The sequence below is a fragment of the Falco rusticolus genome, chromosome Z (assembly GCF_015220075.1).
Source record: "Falco rusticolus isolate bFalRus1 chromosome Z, bFalRus1.pri, whole genome shotgun sequence".
NCBI lineage: Eukaryota > Metazoa > Chordata > Aves > Falconiformes > Falconidae > Falco > Falco rusticolus.
This window is the reverse complement of record NC_051210.1, coordinates 73,498,348-73,522,475: the sequence shown is the minus strand read 5'-3', so window position 1 is coordinate 73,522,475 and position 24,128 is coordinate 73,498,348. Positions and strand designations below refer to the sequence as shown.

The 24,128-nt window shown below is 44.9% G+C and overlaps 1 protein-coding gene across 3 annotated transcripts in view; it reads left to right on the top strand.

The window, feature by feature from the left end:
- LOC119141173 (phospholipid-transporting ATPase ID-like) overlaps positions 1-24,128 on the top strand; it is an 86,594-nt gene that overhangs the window by 13,661 nt on the left and 48,805 nt on the right. For all 3 annotated transcript variants that reach the window (XM_037373092.1, XM_037373094.1, XM_037373093.1), the window contains exons 2-3: positions 5,544-5,622; positions 17,046-17,104. In XM_037373092.1, coding sequence (XP_037228989.1) covers positions 5,580-5,622; positions 17,046-17,104 — 102 coding nt within the window. In that variant the 5' untranslated portion in view covers positions 5,544-5,579. The remainder of the gene's footprint in view (positions 1-5,543; positions 5,623-17,045; positions 17,105-24,128) is intronic.

The following is a 24,128-nucleotide window of genomic DNA, read 5'->3' as shown; positions in this document are numbered from 1 at the left end:
GAGTCACCACTCCTTTTGTAAACCCAAGAGTGATCATTTGTGGCTTCTTAAATTTATTCCAGGGTGAATTCAGACAAGCCTGATTTCTGCCCCAAAAGAGTGTCATTCTGGGACTAAAAGCACATGTTACTGTTGTCCATCTTGCAGCTTGCTTTCTGTATTTCCCACTTGCAAAGCAGGGAGTGGTGCAACACATGCTACTCCCTGTTTTGCTTTTGAGGTGTTCAAACATGAGAAGATGTAAGGAGGGGTGGAGAAGCACAGGTATTAATGTATTTCAGTGTTATAAGATTATTAGTACTAATTATTTCTAATGGCTGAAATTTTCTTGTTTGCTTTTGATAGGGGAAAGCAAATGCATTGTATTCTTTGGAACCAGAATTTGAGCAACTTGACTGAAACAGTTAATACACCATAAGTTTAAAGGGGTCCCTTTGCAAATGTGCCTTTGCATGGCACATTAGAAGGTCAGTCCATGCCAGGTGTGCCAGGCATTTACATAGCTGTTGCCAGAGCATGAGCAAACATTGCACCAGCTGTGATGCCCTTGTCTGTGATATCTGGGAGTGAACACAACCCTCCTGCTTTAGCACCCGATATATGCACTCCCCTTAGCAGGTATGCAACTAAGGCATGGAGAAAACAGGGAGTTTTAGGACATAATGTATTTAAACCCTTCACATTTTCCCAGTTGTGCCTCCAAATCCAGTTTAAAGTGATACATGTTCAAAATTTAGAGACTTAGATTTGCTTCATCTCGTGATACTTCATATCATTACTCCACCACGAGCTCTAGGCAGCACAGACAGTCTTGAACCGTGTCTGTCATGATGCCCAGTGCTTGGGATTTGCTTTCTATTGGTTGGATATTTAGTACTTCAGTTAAAAATAAAAAAAATAAGTACTTAAAAAAACCTAGTTCTAAGACCTGTGGGTATTTGTGATTGGTACAGCTGAACAGAGATTTAAAAAAATAATTTATAAATCTTGCTCATGTGCAAAACCTGACCTAACGTGGAAAGCTGGTGAGTGAAGGCACAGTATGGTTTCTGAATTTTTACCTGGACAGGGCTATTTAAGCTTTTTAGGGTGTATGCATGCCACACTATGTTTGGTGGCAAAACTGACTGCAGAAATCTTGTTCTCCTGCCTCTGGGTGCTTGTTTTTAGTATTACATCAGTATTCACTGCCCCCTCAGTTCTGCTACAACCACTGCTTGGGCAGGAATTTTGGTCTGTACTGAGCTACACCCCACTATGTGCATTCAAATAACCCTTCCAAAAAAGATTGTATTTAACATGGATAATTTCACAGAGCCTGGGAACAACGTGATGGGAGCAGAAGCATCAAGTATTTTCTAATTCATATTTATCATTGAATCTGATGTATCATGTAGCTACATCCAGAGAAACGGGGCCAAGGAACTAAGCATGTTTTCCATCTGCAGCATCTGCTCTCCATTCATGCAAGTCATGCCATGTCTTTTCTCATTTTGCTACTCATCCCTGTGGTGGTGGGAAGTACCTCACTCCACCTCCAGTTTTCAGTACAGCCCTTAGCAAACCATGGTTTTGGATTAGGCTGCAGCCATTGCAAGTACCATGTGCCGTGGCTCATTGCAACCTGCCCCTCAGGCAGGAGGAGCTTTGCAGTCGTGTTCTCAACACAAATCTGCCTCTAGCCTCTCTTAAATAAGGTTGAGCTTGGTTTGCGAAAAACCTTCCCTTCCCTATACAAGACCCACAGCAAGAAGTAGCTTCTTGCTGTGGATGTTAAAGTGCTAAAAGTCCACGATTAAACTGTCAGTAGCCATAAAGCAGGTGGATCATAGCTGCACAATTTTAAGATGTAACTAGACAGTACTGTAAGTACAAAAGCTTTCTATGGTGAGAAGGTATAATTTATTTGTATCTTACATCCCCAAATCCTCATAAATGAGGAACTGGGAATTTGAGCTTTAAATAGTTTTTGCTATAGGGTCTGGAAACACGGGGAAGTAATATATGTCCTGTTAAGCAGAGAAGCTGGGCACGCACGATTACTCAAATACTACAGGCCCTGGTTGATTGCTGAACAGTGCAGGGTACCTGGAGTAAACAGAAACGAAACAAAACCAACCCAAAATATTTGAGGGGAAATGGAAGAAAAGAAAAATCCAGAAGGGATGACATGGACAGTGGAAGGTAACTTGAAGAGATTGAAGAAGTGCCTCACTTTGCCTCTGAAAGCAGTGGGTGCTAGGGAAAATTAAGGCAAATGGGAAAGTGCTTTTTTTTCTGACTATAGAAAGCTTTTACGTGTTTTATGGGTTTTCAATTAATCCAGGAATAGGAGGCTGTGAAAGTGGCTTACCAAAATTTGAGAAGTACTTCATGCTACACAAAAATGAAACGCGAGACAGATCATTTTTTCTAAGAAAGTGCAAAGGGAAATTAAAACCATAGCAGTGTTTGTGAGTGATATGAGGTTGAAGACCCATCATTAGAATTTTGAAAGGGAAACTGAATCTCAGATTTAAAAAATAGAGAAATACTTAGAGAAAACTGAACAGGCACATGAATTTTGATTACTTCTGGAATCTAGGAAAAAAAATACCCTGAGGGAGATCGTTGATGGAAACAGATGCAAAGATGTTGGACCCTACAGGTAGGATTGAAAGTCAAAAATACCCAAGGAAAAAGTCAAGAGACTGAAAGGCAGGCAGAGCTAAGGTCAGCCAAGAAACCACAACTGTCTGTAGAAGTTGGGATAACTTACACAACTGGAAGCAGTACCTGAAGCACCACTGAAAAGGACATATCCACCATTGTTTGCTTGGATTTGTTTTCACACTTGCAGCTGATGGTCAGTGAATTCTCAGACAGAAACACTTGGAAGTGTGAAGGTGTACTGGCACAAATGGGGATGTGGGCAAGCAGGTACATGTAGAAACTATAGCCAGCATGAGAGTGGCTTGCTAACTAAAGAAGTATGATGATTAGGTGGTGTGAGTCAATAACAAAGCAGCAAAGGAAGATATTTGCAATATTACGAAAATAAAAGGTACAGTTCGGTGCAATAGGGTGTGTCAAGCCCTTAATGCCACGTGTGTGTGCCCATTGAATACTGACACATTCTTAAATGGCATTGGGATCAGGTCAGCTTGGGAAGGATTCGTAACTCCTGGGCTTTAGCTAAGTAAGCAGTTATGCTAAATCTGCATAGTAACATGCTGGAGAGCTAATTGGTACAAAGGGATATGGCAAAGTTATTGCCCATGTCTGCCCTAAAAGACAAGGTTTTATGGGAATGGTGATCCTGTAACGGTATTTGTGCTGGCCATGATGGTAACTGAAATTTGCTGCTGAGTGAAAATGTTCAATTGATGCAGTCCTAATCAAATGCACTGAGAATCTGAAGGAATTAAAGATGCCCTCCATGCCAAAATAGAGTGTGGCTGCAGTCTTTTTGTCATGCTGTGGTCACACCAGAAACCAGTGATTAAAGAATCACAGTAATTAACAAAGGCCATGTGTCAGAGCTGAAGGAAGTTTCATGCTTTTGTTTATGAGACGTGAATCTTAACTCTATTGTTAGTTTTATGTTATTACTGGTGAAAGAAAGTTTACAACCACCCTCTCTTCTCTGCTCCCCCACAAACATAAACATCCTTTTTTTCCCTCTGCTGAAATTATATGCCTTGTCAATTGAGTACACAGCTGGGAGAGGTTTGGTAGCTGCGGATAGTTTTTCTAAAACATTTGGCAAATACAGCAAAATCCAGAGTTCAGCAGTATAGCCATATGATGATTAACACCAGCCAACCTTTTGCATCCTTGTACTGCCAGCGGGCAGTGATTATCAGATCTGTAGCTCCTGGTGCTCTAGGAAGTCTGAGGTCTTTACCTCTGGTTGTGTGAGTAGCGTGTCTCACTCCTCCCATCAGCTTATGGGGAGCTCTCAGTCCTAGTCAGGAGGGTTTTGTAAGACATAACAGTAATTCTAAACCATGGAAGACATGTCAAAAATGATAGGCTGAGGTCAGTTAGGGATGGAAAGTAAGGTTGATCTGGGTTGAGAAAGCTTTAGGCTGTGACATCAAATGGTTTAGGTCCATGAACAGACGAAATTTTGGGGACAGGTGTTGCCAAAACATTTGTTCTGGTGAGCAGAAGTGATTGGATTTACATGTGTGAATAGAAAAAGGATCTCTGTGCAAAGTGGGCACAGAGGGGGTCCTGAACACCGCAGTGAGTGGCAGGGAGCACCATGCTAGGGCTGCGCTGTGCTCAGGGTGTGCAGCACTTAGCTGGCTGGCTGGAGCTCACCTGCTGCTCTTTGCCTTATCTCAGGCCCTTTGAATTGCAGCTGCTAAATATAGCTTTGCTTTAGCATCTGGAATAGAGATCTGCGCAGAAATGTTTGACCTATGCAATGATCGCAGAGTTTTCCTTAAAGGTTTACCTTCATTTTCTGAGAAGACGTGAAGCCCAGGCTTAAGCTTGCATTGGGCATGGTCTGGTGATGCTGTATCAGGCTGGTATTTGGTCAGTGACACAGGCTATATTCGCATTTGTGCATTTCTAAAATACAATATATTTGTTATACTTGTCTCCTTAGACACCCTTGCTCAAGTGCAAAAACTTCATGCTGTCACCTAGAAAAATTGTCCCAGACAGATCACGATTCCCTCAGAGATCTCAGCTTGGCTCCACTGGCCAGTTCAGCAACTGGTACAGCTTTTCTGTTGGTTCAGGCTCCCAGTCATCCAGGCATGCCAGGCAGTGCTAGCTTTTCCCATGCTCACAGAGCTTTGCAGGCTATCAGCACCACCACCACCACCATTAAGTACTTTAGATAAACTGTCCGAAGCTTGGAACACAGAAAGCTTCATTAGCAACAAGTTTTGATGTGATTTCATTTAATGCTCAATTTGTCTGCATACGAGGATATATTCAGGGCCTTCAATGCATTTCTGGTGCCTGGCTTCAGGCTTCTGGGCCAGGAAGTTTGCAGCCAATGGGGGAGGAATCTCACTGAGAGCTATACAGGCTAGTCCACCCCAAACACGGAGGGTGACCAGCAGATGGACAGCAGTGTGAGCCAGCACACGTTGAGCACGGGCAGATGTGCAGGAAACCAGTGTTTCATGCTGCTTCCCCCTCTTCAGGGAGACTGGTTTTGCTCTGGGTAGTCACTCAGTTCCTCTGTACCTTAAGTACAAATCCTGTGTGTGTATTTCTTCTTTTCATATGGGGCCAAGGCAGTAGGAATGCCCTTTTCAGCCCCTCCTGCACTGGCCTCTGCTTTGTTGCATGTCAGGAAATGAACAGATCAAAATGTCCAAGGTAAGGTAGCCCACACTGATGCAGTGCAACTTACGAACCTGAGACGGTTTTGCATTTTAAAATACACTGTGTGATAAACCGTAGCTGTTGGCCTTGGTGCTTAGGAGCTTGATTCTTGCATCTTATGGGCAGAGAATTACATGTATGTGCTGGATCATGTCATGCTGCAACATTAGAAACCCTCATTGTGAATTACTTTCTCTTTTCTCTTGCAGAAGTTCCATGGAGTTGGACTAAAATAAAGTTTTGGGATGTCTCTATTTGGATTAAAATTTGGAAAGAAGAAATTGAAAGGTGAGTGCAGTCTGGTAATGCCACTGTCCAGGGTAACAAGCTAAGGCATGTAACTACAGCACACACGCAAGCCCTTGAGATTGTGTTTGGGAGCATGTGTTACACCTGCAGAGCCAGGTGGGAAGACACACTTTCTTTTCTTTTCCCACATTTTGTACTGCCTCGGAGGAGTGCCGACTGTATGCCAGCGAACAGGGGGATATCTGCAACAGAACAGGCTGCAAAGTGTGTGCTTTGTCATGGCACATGACTGGCTCCGGGAAGCTGACTTTTGGTGGTTTTGCTACAAGAATCTTTTGGGGGAGTGCGTGAGTGAGCAACGCACAGTGCCCTCTCTGCAGCTGTTTCTAAAATATGGTAGAAGCAAGTTAGTTTGAAGGTCTGATGCTGTCTTCTGATGATGAAATGTGCTGATGGCAATGGCCCGGATATTCCCTCCAGTGAGAGGTAGGAAGAAGAGCAAAACACAGAGATGCACCCTGAGAGCACTCCAAAAGCTGCTGAGGGCAGCACTGACTCTGGAGGAGAAGGCAGAGCCTATGTAATTCCCTTCCCATGAGCTCCACATAAATGCGGTGGAGACAGGGAGCAGCCACTCTCTGCAGCATGATCCTCACCAGACTTCGCAGCAGAAATCCCTGAAGAGATGAATGCTTGGAAGAGTCCAGCACAAGGGCTGCTAGCATATCCTTTAAGTGGGCCAGCTTCGTGCAGCCTCTTTGGGTACTTCATCAGGCTTTGCAGCAGGAGCCACTGAACTGTGTCTCATGTTCTATCACTACCCCTCCAAGCCCCGGACACGATCTCTGGTCAGGGATCCATGTCTACAGGCACTGTGAAGAGGGAAATTCTGCAGCCTTTCCTTTCCAGGGTGTTCCTCCCTGTACTTGATGAGTGCTCTATTCATATTTTGACATGAAACTAATTTTTGTCCAACCTCTCTGAGCTCAGAAGACTTAATAGCTTTTCACGAGGGTTTATTTTTGCAATTATGCTGCTGTTTCCCCTTACGGGCACAGGGCAGACCATAAGCCCTGGTGTTGAGGCAGGGGCAAGTCCCAGGAGAGGAGGTTGTGATTGCTCCAGGGGAAGGATCTCTGCCAGCTTGAGGTCTTTTTCTCCATTTTGGCTTTGGAGATGAGAGAGCACAGGCTTGTCTGTGAGCCACCATCCACACAAGGCATCTGCACTTATAAATCAGTAGCTGTTCTGGTTATCGAAAAGATTATGATGCTATATTAGGAAAGTTTTCTCTTTTGCCTGGTCCTGTAGCTGGGTTTTAGCAGAGAATTAATCAACCCCCGCTTCAACCAAGTGTCTAAGAAACTGAGGTGTTCCTAGATACAAAACCCATACTTCATAAGGAAAAATTATTTAGTTTCACATTTTATTGATCACCACTTCAAAACCAATGAAGTCAAACTGGAGGAAGTTCAGAGAAGGATAAGGGAAGCTGGGCTGATCAGGGAATGCGGAGCTTCCATAACAGGAAGCTAAGGGCATTTTCCCTCCCCTTTTATTTTTAACTCTTTTGTCTTGCAGCCCAAAAGCTGAAAGGGCTATGATTCCTCCTCACAATCATTACACTGGAGTAAATGCCAGGGTTGAAGCGCTATTTTAATCCAACTGTTTACAAGGCTTTGTGTTTGGTGAAGTGTGTAGGACTGTGCTGCCTGAGAGCAGGCAGGGCTCTTCCACGGAGAACATTCCATGCACTCATCTTGGAGGGACAGTACTACTCATAGAAGGATGAAATCCCTATTCCAAAACCAAAGATGGATGACAGTTAACCTTACTGAAAAGCCATGCTCATGATATGAGCTTCATGGGAGGGAATGGATTACCTCAGGCATCAGCTGCTGAAACTGGGATCAATATTGCTGCCATGAGAACCAGTAATATTTTACTGCTTCTCCCCAGCAAGTACATGGTTGTTCCTGCATGACCTGAGGTTCAGGCAAAGTTAGGAGTGTTTTTTCAGGATAAGTACATGGTCTAAATTTCTTGGAGATAAGAGTCAGTTTGGTATAGTTTTGTGTTCTTTATACAAGGAATCAGGGATGTAACTAAAACTCGGCTTCACAGGGCACTAATGTGTGCTGTCATGTCAGACACACAAAGAGTGCTGGAGGAAACCAGTTCCTCGATGACCAAACCTTAGCGAAGCTCTTCAAGCTGAAATGGAAGAGTACATCCCTTAGATAAGCAGCAGTAGTTTGTCTGTGTGAAACGTGCCTGAGATCTTTTACATTGAGGTTTAATCCACAATTAATGTTGACAAAACAGAGAGGAATGGAGACATTTCCGATTCATGGAATGTGTGGGAAGAAACAGGGATCATGCCTTGTTGATGGCTGAAGAATGTGGAATCCCTCTGCTTCCTGGTTTCATCCCAGAACTGGAGCTTTGTACCTCAAGGATGGAGATGGTCAAGTACTATCTATGAAATAAACAGAATTAGGGAACAGGGAGAACTCACCTACACAAGTAACTGTCCCAAGGCGTGTGCTTCCAGTCAACAGGAAGATCTGTAGTCATTGCTGCCACTTGGTCTCCATAAGCCCAGCCTCGAGGCACTGTGAGAGGAAGAAGAAGGATATAAATTGAGCCAGAGCTTTTGGAAGGCTCCACTGGGTTTTCCTTCTTGCTCCTAGGGACAGCCTGCTCTCCAGGGCAGCTAGATTTTGTGCAGCTGGGCTCTGGGCTGAGCTTGGTGGGGAGAAGCCTATGGAGAAGGCAGCCTGAGACTGGCTCTACAGACATAAAGCTCAGCTGCCTTCTGGGACTCCCATTCAGATCTGATAGGAAATGTCTTACCACAACAGACACTGAATATGAAAAATATATTTATTATTACATAATTTCCCATGAGGGAAATAACTGTGAATTGAAAAACTTCTCAAAGTTAATTTCAGAGCTGTATTTATTTTTATGATTTTTACATCACTTCCTATCACTGTGTGTCACTGTTATTAACAACATGTGCAATTCTGTCAAGCTGTGGCATTACCAGCATGCCTAGGAGATACTGTTTTCTAGTAAAGGAAATTAAATGTGCCAGCCAGCCACTGTCAGACTAGTTTTTAAAATAAAACCAGATTACTATTTCAGCTGCTTTACTTGGCATGCTGATATTGGTCAAAATATTGTGAACTACTATTACAAAAAACAGAACACAAGTGATAGAAAATTCTAAACCAAATCTGAATTATTTTTTTTTAAAACTAAAGTTTTCCAAAATGAAGAAGATACAATTTCTACAGCTAATATATTTTAAAAATGCGTACTTTCATTTGAAGTGGACTGAATATACACATGAAAAGATTTATATGCTTCTTGAGAAATAATCTGTTGCAAGGCATTTTTGAGATGTGCTGAGTCCCCACCCCTTGCCCAGAGCCAAGGCAGGTGAGTGAGGCATCACTGGGAGGAGGAAGCAAAGGAAAACCAGAACTGGTGTTACTGCGGGAGGCAGGGAAAGGGAGAGATGAGGCAGCCTCTGCCCCTTCCCAGAATAACTTAAAAGGGAATATATCTTCTGTCTCAAGGTTATCTAGCACTTCAACCAATCCCATGTCCCAAGAGTGCTTTTGGACCATGAGCCTTGTCCATGCTGGGCAAATCTGAGGTATCCTTTTGGAGCTCCCTTTTCTCTCTCATTATGGTGATAATATCAAATATTTCTTTTAGAAAAAGGTAGGATCTAGTATTTAACTTTATGTTCATATAAAAAAAATTGCTGGGCCTGAGGTAGAAATAATTCCAGTCCACCCTCAAGAGTTTTGATTTCAGACCTTGCATCTGCTGTATGAAAATGGAGGTATGTTAGTAGATCTCCTAAGTAGGCCTTCTGATAGTGATGCCAGAAAAAAACCCACCATTTTGCATCAATACCAGGGACATATGAAATGTTTTACCTATGTGGAAAATTCCAGTTGCCATGTAGTGTTTGTTTAGTGCTAGCAGGAGGCTGAGCTTGGTACCAAGCACCACAGACACAATCCGTGACCACAAAAGTGTATTTCTTGCATTTCATTTCTTCGGGAGGAAAGAGGATTCTTGTTCCTTCATGGCAAAAAGGTATAATAAAGAAGATCTTTATTTAATAACAGAGGAACATGCAGGAGGGAAATAGGGCTAAATCCATTTATGGTGATGTCTCTGAATGGTCTTGCTGCATGTTTTTTTAAATTAAATCACTCACACTCAATACAAGCTACTCCATTTCAGAGATGAAAATGCACGTGATTGCCAGCATAAATCCTCCCTGGCCACAGCAGCCAGAAAGCCTCCATAGAAGAGAGGGCATCTACACCTTGAAAATGTGTGGTTTTGTAACATGGAGCCCTGCAGAGCCCCTCCTTTGAGTCAATAATAAAACCCACATTTGTTTGCTAGCCAGCGGGGCATGTTCCTGCTTCAAGCCGGGCTTGGCTGTGACCTTCCCTATCCCTGTTTCCATCGCACAGGGTTCTCACTGCTCCTCCTGCCCCAGCCATGCTTGCTGCACCCTGCCAGGCTCTGGCTGTGGTTCAGGACAGGGATGGGCTTTGGTTTTGTGCCACAGAGCAGCAGGCACGCCAGCACCAGGCAGGTTACAGCATTGGGTTGACACTCAGGTAATGAGGGTTCAGCTTTTGTCTGTGTCCCAGACTGTCTATGAAATAGAGATTTAACTGGTGTGAACCTCAGACCTGTCGTATGACTCTTCCCTCCACCCACATATACTCTGATCCATGTTAAATGTTGAGCTTTTTGAGTGAAGATTCCTGGCTTTGGTTTTGGGTAGAGTTTGCTCGGTGCAGCTCTGATCCCAGCAAGACACTGCTTTATTGTGAATGTGAAATCCTTTGATATCGCTGCTATAAAAAATAATCCTGTTGTCTTTAACCCACCGGTAGGGACTATACCCATCTACAGCACCTGCAAATCGAGGAACGTGTTGCATGGTTCCTTCATCTCTCATGACTGCAAAACAGAGCAGTTACTGCTTCAAGGTGCAAGGAGATTTTAGCTATTAGTTTGTATAATAACCTACCTAGAAGCAGCAATTTTAGTTGCCTAATACACTATAGAATGATTTGCCCTTTCCCATGGAGTTGCCTTTCAATGGACACTGCAATTCTCTTTTTTCAGGGGAGGACAGAGGTGCTAAATGCACCGTGGTAGGTTTCAGTTACTTGTGCACAGGGAATACCACCAGTCCAGCAAAGAATGGAAAAAAGCGCTAGGATTTCTCATCTGTGAAGAGGCAGGTGATCTCCTGGGTGCTGGATGTGAGGTGGCACTTGTGTCACTGTTGAGAGGTGATACCAAAAGCTAGGGTCATATAGGGATGATGAGCCATCCAAAAGCAGAGTGAACAAAAATAAGAGGGAGAAGGGACAGGAGGAGGTGAAAGGAGGCACATCATGAAATTCAAAACAAAAAATCTGCTGTGAGTGGTGGAGGTCTTCTGAGACTGCTTACAGCCTGTTGCAGGAGAGACCTGAACTGCAGTCTCAGGAAGGTCAGATATGTGCCCTTGGGAGCAGAACAAATGTGCTACAGCTTTCACAACCAGGTATTGGGAAGGTTCTTTCCAAAGAACCACTCTGAAAGGGAAGCTGGGGAGATGAGTCCAGCTCCTGGTTGCCACTTTTTGTAGATGGTTCAGGGCAACGTTTGTGCTCTTGAGGTCATTTGTTTAAAGGGTGGAGTAGAAATTATTATTTTTAAGAGTTTACGTTGTCTCAGTTCTGTTGTCAGGCTTAGTTACACCGGCACTCCCCTAATTGGACTGCGTTTGTTTCATGCGTGAGATGTCAGAGCCTAGTTTGTAGAGGACTTGGCAAAACCAGGCAGATCTTAACCTCCTGTTTCTTGGAGCCACAAGACCCAGTATCTACAAAACTTTTCCAACAGCTTGTTGAAAGCATTGCTCTTGGCACATGCTCCTTAGCGTGAACCAGAAACAAATTTCCAGGCTGTCTGACCAGATCTTGAATCTAACCTTTTGCAGGACTTTTCCGTGCAGCAATCCTAAATGGAGAATGCTGGTGGGCTGGCCAGTTACATTTATAGCTGATTTTTGGCGTGGGTTTAATTTTATTAAACACAGATGTTATTCTGTGGTTTAGCTCCTAAATCTGTCTGCCTGAGAAAACAGCCACTTTCCCAGTGACTTGGTCTCAGTGGTTAGACCAAGAACTGGGCACTAAGCCATATTTATGTACGCCGAGTTTCCACTGATGAATAATTTAAAATAGTTTTCAGTGGCAGTGAAATGATAACTGGGAGGACAAATTGCATTCCTTCTTTCCAGTGATTTGTGACTGCAGTTTACAGAAGCAAAAAGTTTGAGCTTCTTAGAGATATAAAAAAGTTTCAAGAAATACAAAGCTGCTCAGCTGATAACCCTTCAGGTTTCCCCTCCCTTTTTTGTCAATGCTTTCAGAATCAATGGGGCATGATAAGACATGCATGCTTGGATCTACAACCAAAATACCCTGAGCTGTGGTTTCCAGGCAAAGCTGGTGTAATGCTTGACTTTCTCTAACTTTTTGGTTCTTGTGATCATCCAAGAGGCTTCATTTCTGTCCAAACAGTTCCAGAAACAAGTAAGAGTTGTCTGGTCTGGGATAGTTGGGAACTGCTGGTTTAGGAGGCACGTCAGCAGGACCTCACAATCCTCTGTTGGTAAAAATAAAACCACTGAGGCAGTGTTGCCCTGTGCATGTGGTCGATGGTGGTTCTCCTTTGGTGCAGCTAGAGGACAGAAAGTTCTGCTTGTTAGTGTTGGACGAGGCACCCTTTGCCATTTGTTGTGGTTGTTCTTGCTTTAGCCAAAGGTATTGGCTATTATCCAGTAAGGAAAATTAAAATCTTGCCACTAGAACTTGGCCCTGTATTTTGGCCTTAAGGGACATTGCCTCTGGGAGGGATGAATGGCTATGGCAGGCCAGAGACTCCATGCAGTTTTGAACCGGGTTCATAGCTTCCTGGGGCCTTCAGAAGCAGGTTGTCCTAGAAAACCTGCCCTTAGGTACCACACGATCAGTCACAGGAGGGCAATGCCTTAAATGAGTTTCGTTTGCTGTTGTTTCACACCCCATTGTTTCATGTTTCTGCTCCTTCCTTAAGCTGCTTGCAGCTCTTTGTGTGTCTCACATAAAAGCCATTCCTCTTGGAGAGTGCATCCCTCACTGTGGTGAGAAGCCAGGCTCCTTTCTTCACTGGAGCAGGTACATGTGTGGTTTCTTTCCGGGAGCATTTGAGATCTTTGAATTCAAATGCATGTGTCCAGTGCCACTTCAGGACAGGCTGAGGGAGGGGAATGGCTCCTCACATGGTTCCTCACTCCCCCAGTGAGCCCTGGGAAGAGCAAAGAAGCACCTGACATCTCCATGCGCTGCCAGCAGCCCTTGGATTTCTGTTTATGTGTGCAGTCCCCTCACAGCATCCCCTGCCTATGAAAAACAGAAGGTCACTGAGGGCTTTAGAGCTGCTCAGGGGCTGCTGTGTGATGCTGAGGCTCTGCCATGTGCCCTGTGTCTCATGTGCTTGCAAGGGAAGGGATACCCGGAGGGCTCCAGCCCAGATCAGTGGTTCTGGGTATCTTCATGCCTCTCTGTCCATCATGCGTTTCCGTAGCTCCTTCTGGTGAGGCAGTTGGGCAGATCTACTGGCTGAGAGCAGCATGGGCAACGTTGTCCCCTGTGAGTGTTCAGCCTTTCGTTTCAGGGTCTTTGGCTTGCTTGTGCTGCTCCATGTAAGCACACAGCACGCGTACAGACAGCTCTGCCTCTGCCTGCCAGTTCCCCTTCCCAGCATGGGCTCTGTGAGCGTGCCTCTGAAGCCCAGTATGTTTTCAAGCTTTGTCATGTATTCGTATTTACATTAAAACTGTTTATCTTTTCTGTGGCACTTATTGCAGGACTAGATTTACAGCCTCTGGGGAGGGGATAAGAACAGCATTTACTGTATGGGAGGAAACGTGCAAGTGTTTGGAAGTTCAGTTTTTAACAAATAGCTTCATCTTTCATCTGCTTTGATAATACTGGTTGCTCTCAGGAAAATTCCTGAAGGGACACATAACACAATAGTTGAAGCCCTGCAAGCCTGGTTGTCTTGAGCTCTGCTTCTGTTTTCCTCTGGAACACTGGACAAGTTGCTCTGATCTCTCTGTACATTTTTCTCCCCATTGTGAATTATGAGAAAAATGTGTCCAAGGAAAGCAGTGAAGGATTAAACACTTTGAGAGTCTTGAATGAAGCCTCTGTGGTTGGTCTGAATCACTCAGTTGGGGCAGATGGGAGCTGATTTGAAAATGCCTGACACTGCTAGATGTGCCTGAAGAAAGGGAAAAGCACATTTACCTACTAACAATAGCTTTATATTAGCAATTAGAAGGCTTGATGAAAACAGCCCACGGAATAAAAAAATAAAAACGGTGATCTGAAAAAGGGCTTAAAAATTAGAGAAGCTGTGTTATTTATAGGGTTATTGGAGGGAAAGGAGGAAGGATAGCAGTTCAATGCACTGAACAGCTTAGATGCTTGCTAATGCAAGATTGAATAAACAGGAAGAACTAAATGTCTTAGCACATCATTTAATAGGTGTAATAGACACATGCTGGGATAACTCATGAGGCTGGAATATTAATAGAAAAGAATAAAGCTTATTCTGGAAGGGTAACAGAGTTTTCCTTGTATGTCCGTGTGCTCTGAGATCCAGCATGAAGAAAGAGATGAACAAATTGCAGATCTCTGACTAATGCTACCCATAGCAAACCAAGAGGGGCAATTTTTTTTTGGGGGGGGGGGGGGCAAAAAAGTTTTCTAGGAGACAGGACATGCTGGTAAATGAAGAATTCTAGCTATGCAGAGTAAGAGTTGGAAAGGAGCATACGGGAACATGACCTGTTAAGCTGGCACATCATTTTAGTGCAGAGATGGATAATTTTTTGGAGCTAGAGAGGAGGCTGTTCCAGAACTGATGCCCTCCAACAAGGAGGAGCTGGCTGGTCCTGGGAAAGTAGAAGGGAGTGTAAACAGGAATGATTATGAAATGATGGTATGATGTGTGTGACAATAGCAAAGTGTTCTAAATGGACTTCAAGAAGGATATCTTCAGTAAATATGAAGAACTATTAACTGAGATCTCACGGAAAGGAAATCTGGGGTGGAGGGAGAATTAAGCAGAGCAGTGGTTTCCTCACATAATTAATATTAAGAGCACAGGCATAAGTTACCATCTTTCAGGGAAAGCCTCAGAAGGGTGACTGAAATGGTGAAATCACAAGCTCCTCATTCAATTCAAGCAGAGGAAGGATGCTTCTAGAAGGTGCAAAGCAACTTGTTTTATCTAGCACAAACTGTGTGGCAAAGGCTCAAAGTGAGAAAAAGATATTGAGGACATAAAGGGCAATAAAAGTTGTTCTGTAAGAGTTGGGGTCTCTAGGGCTCTGTAACTCTTCTAGTAAGACATAGATCAAAGACAGTTTATGTCTGCCACTCAGTGAAAAAGAGCCTAGCAAATAATGTTAAGAAATCTGGGATTTGTTTTTGTTTTTCTTTAGACATCTAACATAATAGATGCCAGAAACAGAGGAGAGGGGGGAACACAGAGGGAATGGTTTGGGTAGGTAAGGTAGAGCATGGCCTGGAGTAATGCTGCCGTTGAGAGTTTCTGGTGCACAAACAGGCAAAGTTCAGAAGACTGTGAAGAGAGAAAGCATTACATCTGTCTTGAAACAGAGGGAAAAGAAAAGCTGAGCAATTACAGATATATTGGCTTCACCTCTTGGGTGAAGTTTAAAACAATCCAACAAACCACTTCAAAGTAACTAGAAGTGTGTGTGTGGGCAAGAGATGATTAACAGTCAGCAGTCCCGAAAAACTGCATCAAACCAAACGCAATTCTGTATTAATGGTAGCCAGAGGGCTAGTGAAAAAAAACCTTAGATAGCCGTCATGTATCTTGACTGTCACTTGCGGCTTTTCTACAGGTGAACCGGATATATATGCTTGAGTTAAAATCACCGTACAGTGAGTGCCTGACTTTTCAGAAAAAAATACACTGACAGTAGTTATCAGTGACTGATTATGAAACTTGAGAGACTCACCGGGGATGTATTCTGAGTCTGGTATTCAACATTTTCTTCTACATCTTGGCTGGCTGAATAAAGAACACACTTAGTACATCTGTGAATGGCCCCATGCTGGCAGGAGCTACAAGCGCACTGAAAGATAGGATTAGAATTAACTAGTTGGAGAAATAGTCTGAAAAAACTTGGATGCAGTTCAGCAAGGACGAAAGATTTGCATTGCGTTATGAGGCATCGGTTCTGCCAGAAAGGATCTGCTACAATGGATCATATTCTGGAATGCTATCATTTGTGTGCTAGTTGTGCATAGGGATATGATTTTAAATTACTTCTAGGTGAATTCCCATGCCAAATATGCATTGTTCACAAGATAGGAGTAGTGTCCCTTGTGCTCCAGTCAGCTTTGATAAGTCCTTAGCTACAACTATGGCCCCTTTTGATCATTGCACTCCAGAATGAGGTGAACTAACTGGGGAACCCACTGGAAAGCAGCAAGAGAGATGCTACTTCTGACAGACTGACCCATGAGAAGTGACTGAAGAAACTGGAATTGCTTACCCTTGGGAAGAGAAGACTACAGCAAGGCATAACAGCCTTTAATACATAATGAACTTGTCTGTGCTCTGCGTCCTTGGCAAGTAGCAGAAGGAGCTGAAGGGGAGTAGAAGAGCACCTTTGACCAGAGATTAGATAATGGGACACCCCACCCCACCCCCCCCGCAATGGGGAAGGACACTGTGGTCCTGGAACAGGCAGTCTGAAGAACAGCCATCACTGGAGCTTTCCAGGACATTTGTTGGGAGTGATAGGCATGAACCTGTCTTGAGGTAGACAATAGATTTGATGACCTTTTGAAATCCCTTCCAGTAGTTTTTGATTTCATGACAGCTATGGTGGTGATGTCCCATCCGTGGAATGATGGTAGGAGATGCACTTGTACTGGAGGAAAGGCACTAACAGTAAATTGATGGTAACAGCTCCAGACACTTCAGGAGGAAGAGATGGAGCAAAGCAGGAATAGTAAGCACCACTAGTTAAGTGGTAGTTCTTACCCAGCAAAAGCTGAACAACCTGTAAAATCAGTGCTGGCATTGCAGTGGGTTGTGGATAGAGGAGACCTGGAGTATGGGCATACAATGCTATGGCATTGGTGCACAGTGCTGCTCTGTCAATGTCACCAGCCTCTTCAATTCCCTGACATGGAGTGATTAGCCCAGAGCAGATTCCTGGTGACATTACCTTTTGGCAGCTCTGCTTGCATTTTCTGATGTTTTGTTCATATCTGTATTGACTGCTTACCTTCAATCACATCTGATGTGTTTCCTCTTCTTTGCAGAGGAAGAGAGACAACTTCAAGCAAACAACCGAGATTTCAATCTGCAGTTCGAATATGCTGTAAGTAACCAGCGTATGTTATTTCATGCAGATGTAGTCACAGATGTAGCTGCATCTGCTTCACGTCTTGAATGTTGTTTCAAGGAGGTGACACGACTGCACGCTAGTTATGACTCTGCAAACAAGGCAAACGTGCGCCAGATGAACCACCAGAGATGGTTCCTTGCTGAGTCAACCACAGGGAGCTCTGCCTTTGGAGTCAAACCTGCAAAGGGGCAGCTGAAGGAGATCTAATTCTGGAAGAGCATAACACGGTGACTTTGCACACTTCCAGAAAATTATTTATGAGTCAAATTGTTTCCAGGATCAGGCTCCAAGGCCTTTCAGTAACAGAACCTGGGGGGAGTTTTCTGTTGGAAACGTGTCTCCATTTAAAGTAAAACATGAAAGGAAATGTGTCAGTTCCTCAGCCCTTGCAGTGAAATCCTCTCTGGCAGGAAGGTTTTGAATCTGGCCTTTGTGGCTTCCTGCCAGCTTTATTTCCAACTCCTTAATGGCCTACTTAGGTTCACACTGTGCCATGAAATCTGTGACTCCAAGGAGCTCCTTGACACAGGCTGGCTGTGACCCAGGTCTGCCAGGCTGCAATGCCAGGAAGCCCCCTGGGCAACTTGATTTCCACAGCTTGAAGACCATCTGCCAGCGTTGGGTGCAGAGGAGGGCTAGCTCAGCTGCTAGACCTGTACTGCCTTGGCTGTGGGGTCATCTCCTCCGTGAGGTGATCCTGAAGCTGCATTCTTTCAAAGTGTTTGCAGCTGCCAACTAATATGGAAATTAATTTTCTGAGGTTTTGTCCTCTGCATGTTTGAATTCCAAGGGTGAAATTCAACCTTCAATTTTACTCAGGAGTTCCTTTAAATCATGTTTTGGTTTAGGAACATCACAAGTATTTTCTCGGTAAGAACTGAAAAAAACCTCAGCATTTCAGAACACTATAATTTCCCATGATAGAGAAAGTCTGACTTGTCAACAGCTTTGACTAAAGATCTTCATGGACCTGATCTGCTGGCAACATGAACTGGGTGGTTTTCAGTGGTCACCTTTCATCCATGAACCAAACAGAGGTTAGAGACTTCCTGGGTCCAGAGCTGCTGCATGTGTCCTGAATATGAGAGGCATTGTAGTTAATATATGTAAAAGACTATGCAGCATAAATGACTTATTAAGCCTGGTGATTTGAGACTGGGAAAGTGCATTTGATTTGCACAGAACCTGCCAGTAGCATATTAGGGTGGGTGTTGCCACTATGTATTGATTTGTAATCTTTCCTTGAATTATTGCAATGTAAACTACATGCAGCAGCAGGACCAGAAAGCAGGAGGGAGACGTACAATGATGTCAGGGTAGGGACAATAAGCACCTCTTCTGGTTCTAAGCCTATTTCTGCAAAAAGCCATTCATGAGGCTGACATTGCATGTCGCTGCTTCCCAGCTGATTGCTTATATGCCCAAGGATTTGCAAATAACCAAAATTAAGGAGAGGACTGTGAGAGCTCTGGAGTGTTTCCATAAGAGTCCGTTGATTAGGTGTGAAAGTGGAGGCAGCCAAAAAGCCAGCCTAACGTAATATGTTGAAACCTGGCAGTGAGTTTCATTAATCCTACCCCTCATTTTAGTCAGCTGTGGCTCGTAATTTCTAGAGTCCGGTGTAGACTGAGGCTTAGGAAATCTAGAAGACCATCTAGAAAGAGGCAAGCCTTGAAGGCGTGAGTGGGTGGTGAGGCACTAAAAGACTTTAGGTGGTGATACAAGCACTCCCCTAACTGTACAGGGCTGCACGTCTTGTGTGGGGCTGCTTATTTCCAATAAGTCCTGGCAAAAGTTCAATTTATTAAACCCGTAATACCATGATTTATGAAGAGGACTAACCTTGCTCATAAATTACTTCAGATCCCATGCTGTAGACTGCTGGAGATGCCTAAAAGGGATAGTCTCCCATCAACGTATGCATGATGCTCCTGAAAGTTAGCTCTTCCAGTCCTGTAGTCTGCTACAAGGGTCAAATCTGGGTCCATTCCTCACATTCAGTGGAGCTGCACTGCTAAGCACTAGGATGTGGACCATGGGGACCAAGACTGTCCAAATGCCAGAGCCTGCCCTGGGGTGCTCAGGCACAGCAGCTATTAGTCTCAGCCATCTCTCAGCATGTTGCCATTTTCTGGACAGAGTAATTTCTCTCTCTTGCAGCCACAGTTCTCCCTCGACATGTCTTTCAGCCTCAGGTATTTAATTTGATCTATGTACAAGCAAACAACGGAAGTGTTTGGACTGTCTTCATTGTTTTAAGTGCCACCGCTTCACTGTGGCACTCAGGTCTTGGGGACGTGGGAGCCACATGGTGTTTTTTGAGTCTTCTCTATAGAGCCAGGAGGAGAACATCTGTCCTTCAGCTCTCGGTCCCACAGTGAGGAGCACTAGTCCTTGTCCTCCCACACAAGTCTTCTTCCAAGGTACAGGGAAGGCTGCACCAACAGTTATTTCAGCCAGATAAGAGGGACATTCGGCAGAAACTAGAAGGAAACCCAGCAACTTAACAAAGCTTAGAAAGTATTTTAGACAGTGAAAGCCACAGGAGTGAGGTTTACTTTACTTAGTAACTTAAGGCCGTCCATGTTAGCCATAAAACCTATAGAACAGGTTCTTGTAACAAAGCTAGGTGAGGCAGTAAATGTTTCTTTAGGGTGAGGCAGTTGCAGAGAAAGGCCAGTAAGGAAAAGAAAGGGAAACACAGACAGAGGCTCAGTGTATTGCCTTACTGCTGTGGCTAGGCTGCATTGCCGCAGCTGGTGTGAAGGTTTGAGCCTTTCACTAAAAAGAGAGTTTCTGTTATGTAGGCATAGATCAAAGGTACACAGATGCTTTGTCCTCATTTAGTCTCAGAGAGAACAGGGAAGTGGGAAAGTACAATCAGAGGTGGGTGTGTTGTCCCTGAATAGCTGGCGGTTATTGTCCCTTCCCGGTGCAAAGTCTACAGGGTACCTGTGAAGGGAGAACTGAGGAGCTGAGAAAGACTTGAGAACTATTGTGTATGGAGTCTGACATCAGCTCTGGCAGCTGCTGGAAGTTGGCCCTCCTGGTATGAAGCAAGACTCCTGAATACACTCAAACCAGCTTTGCAGGAACCTGATGCTGCGCTGTGGAAAGCCATGTCCGCCAGTGCGTGCAAGGGCACGTCCAGATCCATCACACTTGGACTTGCAGGAGACTTCAGAGAGCAAACTCCCTCCCAGAGCTCATCACAAAACATGCAAGAGGCCAAGCTGCAGTGTGTCCCTGCCACGCTGCTCCAGCCACAGAGCCTTTTGAGCCAGGCACCTGCCGGGCAGGAGGGCTGGGCAGTGGCGGGGGCTGGGCTGGCAGGGCCAGGTGAGGATAAGGGGTGGGTAGGAGCTGCACGCAGTGGAAATCCCCTTAACACAGAGGCTTCATGGTGAGGCCGAGGGGTGGTTTCAGAGGAAGAACTGAATGCGCCTCATGGACATACGAGATGTGTCATGCAGTAGGCTGGAAGATCGGGGTGGTCTCTTTCCTCTGTGAACAGAGGCAGCACAGACTGAGAGGGGGACAAGGGAAGTGTCTCTTATCTAAAGAAGCCTCTTACATGACTTCTGATGATTTTTGCTGTGATTAAATAATAAGAGGTGCCTGTGGTCAAGGGCAGCATCTTCAAGCAGTGGCAGTGCTTGAGTAGGTCAGGATTTATTTGGAGTTAAGTGTGAAGACTGAGGCTGGAACAAGATCTCTCAGACTGATGCAATGCCAGACATCCTTGGCCTTATCCTGCACAGCAAGAACACAGTAGCTTGGAAAAATAAAACAAACTTTAAAACAAAATGCTGTGCATTTTACTAGAAGGGTTAAGTGTGAAGGTACGTACTACCCACCAGCTCACAAAATTAGTTAGGAATGACTCAGAAACCAAGTGTGAATGGGTGGCATGTGAAGGCACTTAGTGCAGCACATAAATGGACTCAATATAGGTCAGTAAAAATGAAAATTCAAGTCCTAATCCTGTGTTTTTCTCACACTGCAGACAGGAAGATCTTTCCTTACTTCAGTAAGAGATTTGCCTGTGTAAAGATTAGAATAAAGTGAAAAGCAGGGTGCCAGAGGTGATCGAGCAAGTTTAAGGGCTTTAATGAAGGTTCTTTTCTGAGGCAGTTCAATCTGGCTGCCCTGTCCCCCATCTGGCTGCACTGTCCTCAGCACAGCTGCGGCGGCGACTGCCCCATGTAGGTCAACCGTGATGGGCTCTTTGTCTATCAATGCTCTGAAGAAGAAAGTATCTTCTGAAGTCCTTTAATGTCCACTCTGATCCCAATTCCCTTTTATTTCTTCACTTTCATATTGCAATTTAGCACAGCTGCACTGGGACGTCACAAAGGGCTGCAAAAACAACTTTGAAATTGGCTTTCAGACAATAGGAGAGGAAATGCAGGGCCCATGAGTCAATGACAAATTTCATCTTGGATCAGGATCTAGGGTCAAACCAGCATCCTTTCTGCAGAACCAGCAGTGAGGGGGCTGCTTGGACTCTGCTTTTATCTTCCCTGGTCACCTGATGAACTCCCTAGTGAAATAGGAGGGATGTATATAACTTCCTATGGCCAATGCACACTGCCTTGGGCTGGATCAGCAGCTGGGTTCTTGTCTTTGAAATTTAATCAGGGAGAAGGAGGTCTCGTAGTGGGCTCAGACTCTGCTCTACCTCCTCCATTTGTATGCTTCAATCTGTAAAGGATGCCTGGTGGGTTAGCCTCAGTGACCTTGTCAGTGTGGTCAGGATGGTAGCAATGACTGTCCTCTCTTCCCATCTCAACCTGCAAATGCTTCCCAGTGTTCATCACACTCAAGGCTGAAGGGAGTGTTGTCTGATCATGTGAAAAGTGGTCTGAGTAACCACTGAAGGAATAGCTACAGCAGCCACCTGCACTGCTCTTTCTGCATTTAGAAATGTGTTAGCTGGATTCCTCCAAAGATCAGCTGAGGCACTGTCAGGGAGCAGTCAGAGCAGGGCTGCCCTATGAGAGAAGACAAGCTGGGAGCTGAGGGTGGGCCCAGCCCAGGCAACACCCTCATTGACCAGGGTGCAATCCTGCAGCATCTGGTTGCGGGGGACAGGGCAGGATGGTAGTAAGGGGGCCAATCCTGACTATCTGAGACAAGGTGAGGCAATGAACCAGGCCCAGGGTCTATCTAGGAACCAGGTCCAGGGTCTATCTAGTGAGCCCAGTTCAGGGGTGGCGGGAGGCAGGGCTGAAGACAAGACTGTACCATATGTCCAAGGTAATCCAGGAGACAGAGCTGGATAGGTCCAGCTGGGAAACTAGGACAGATGTCAGACTGGAGACTGCTACTCCTATAACGTACCTCAGGCAAGGACTGAAGGCCCTTGGCTGGGTTTAAATGAGATCCTGAGCCCTGGACAGTGGGTGTGGATGAAGATGCCAGGTGAGGTCAAGACCTTTAAGGCATATTAGGGCCCTGACCAGCACGGAAATGTTGAGCGGTGCCAGGCATGAGCTGCAGTGAAGTCCATAGACTCCTCTGGACCTCCTCCACTCTTCATAGTAGCTTAAACTTGATGGAGACAAAAAACCTACCGTAGTTGTGTGAGACCTTAGTGAACAGGGTGCATTGGTTTGGAGTTTGCCACCACTCAGCAGTGCTCTGCCCTCCCCTTCACTTCTTCCAGCCTGGCAGCAGCTTCAGGCACTGAGCTGAATGGGAAGAGAAGGCAGTGTAGTTGAAGGAGATAACAAAGAGACAAGACCATTAGATCCCCTTCTTGGCCTGTCTGTGAGCAATGGCATGAGGTCATCAAGCCATGCCACCTCTGCACCAACATGATGAGGACACTGACCACAGCGATGATTAACTGCTCTGTAACGGGATGATACCAGGCAGAAGGAACAGCATAGGAAAACACAACCAGTGACCACATTTTCCTAGAGATTTTCCTGGAATACCCAACATGTGATGGGATCCTGGAATTCGCTTCATTATTGCTGCCAAGAGGGGGTTGAGGGGTTACATATGTAAGAAATTCCCAAAGCTGTTAAAAAGAAAAGAAAAAAAAAAGAAAGAAAGAAAGAAAAAAAAAAAAGAGGCTTGTGGGTTGTATAAAGATCTTTGTATTTCTGGTGTTTGGCCAGCCCTTTACCTCTGGGAGTCAGGACGAGATCTTTACAGGGAGCAGATGAACATGAGTTACATGAGTTTATTAAACGTGTCCTTGAGCACATTCACAGCCCTATTGTCACATTTCTGCATATGGCATCTTGTGTGTCCTTTCAAATTGCATTGCTGCAGTTAAATAAAGTGCCATTGAACCGCGCTCCCACCGCCTCCTTGCAAGGCTTTATCAAAGGACCTGGGGAAGCTGTTTCTGCTTCTCAGCTGCTTCATCAGCCTGTACCTTGTGCTACACAGGTGAAATTGCCAGTTTTCCTGCAGGATCGCCAGTGTTTTGCTAAAATTTGCTTTGGGCCAGGTTGTCCAGCTACTAGAAACTAAAATGTCACTAAGCCAGTGATATAAACTCAGTTGGTCAATACCTTGCCATACGCTGCCTTTTCTGGGTGTCACCCTTTAGCCCCTGTAATCTAGCCACAAAAGCAGAGTGTCTCTTATTTCCAGTGACTTGTATGGCGAGGAGATGATTTGTTTGTTCAGTGAACAAAGGTAGGGACCATCTGCTGAGTTTTGCCCATGGTCAGACGTCACAGGCGGGCTTCTGAAAACACCCCCAAAGTCACAGCTCATTTGCCATATCTGGACTTGTGTAACTGTGGCGCAATGAGCACTATTCTTAGGGGCAGTATTTTGGTGGAGTCACACCTCCAGGAGGTGTGAATCTAGCCCCTGAAAAGAGCAGATGAGAATAATCCCTCACCCACAGACCGCACTGCTCTGGTGTCAAGCTTTGCATCTGTGGAGCTTGAGGCTGACAGTGGGTAACGGCGCCCAAGCCTGCTCGTTTAGGACACAGGTGTGTGCAAGGGCTGCCCACGGTCAACCAGAA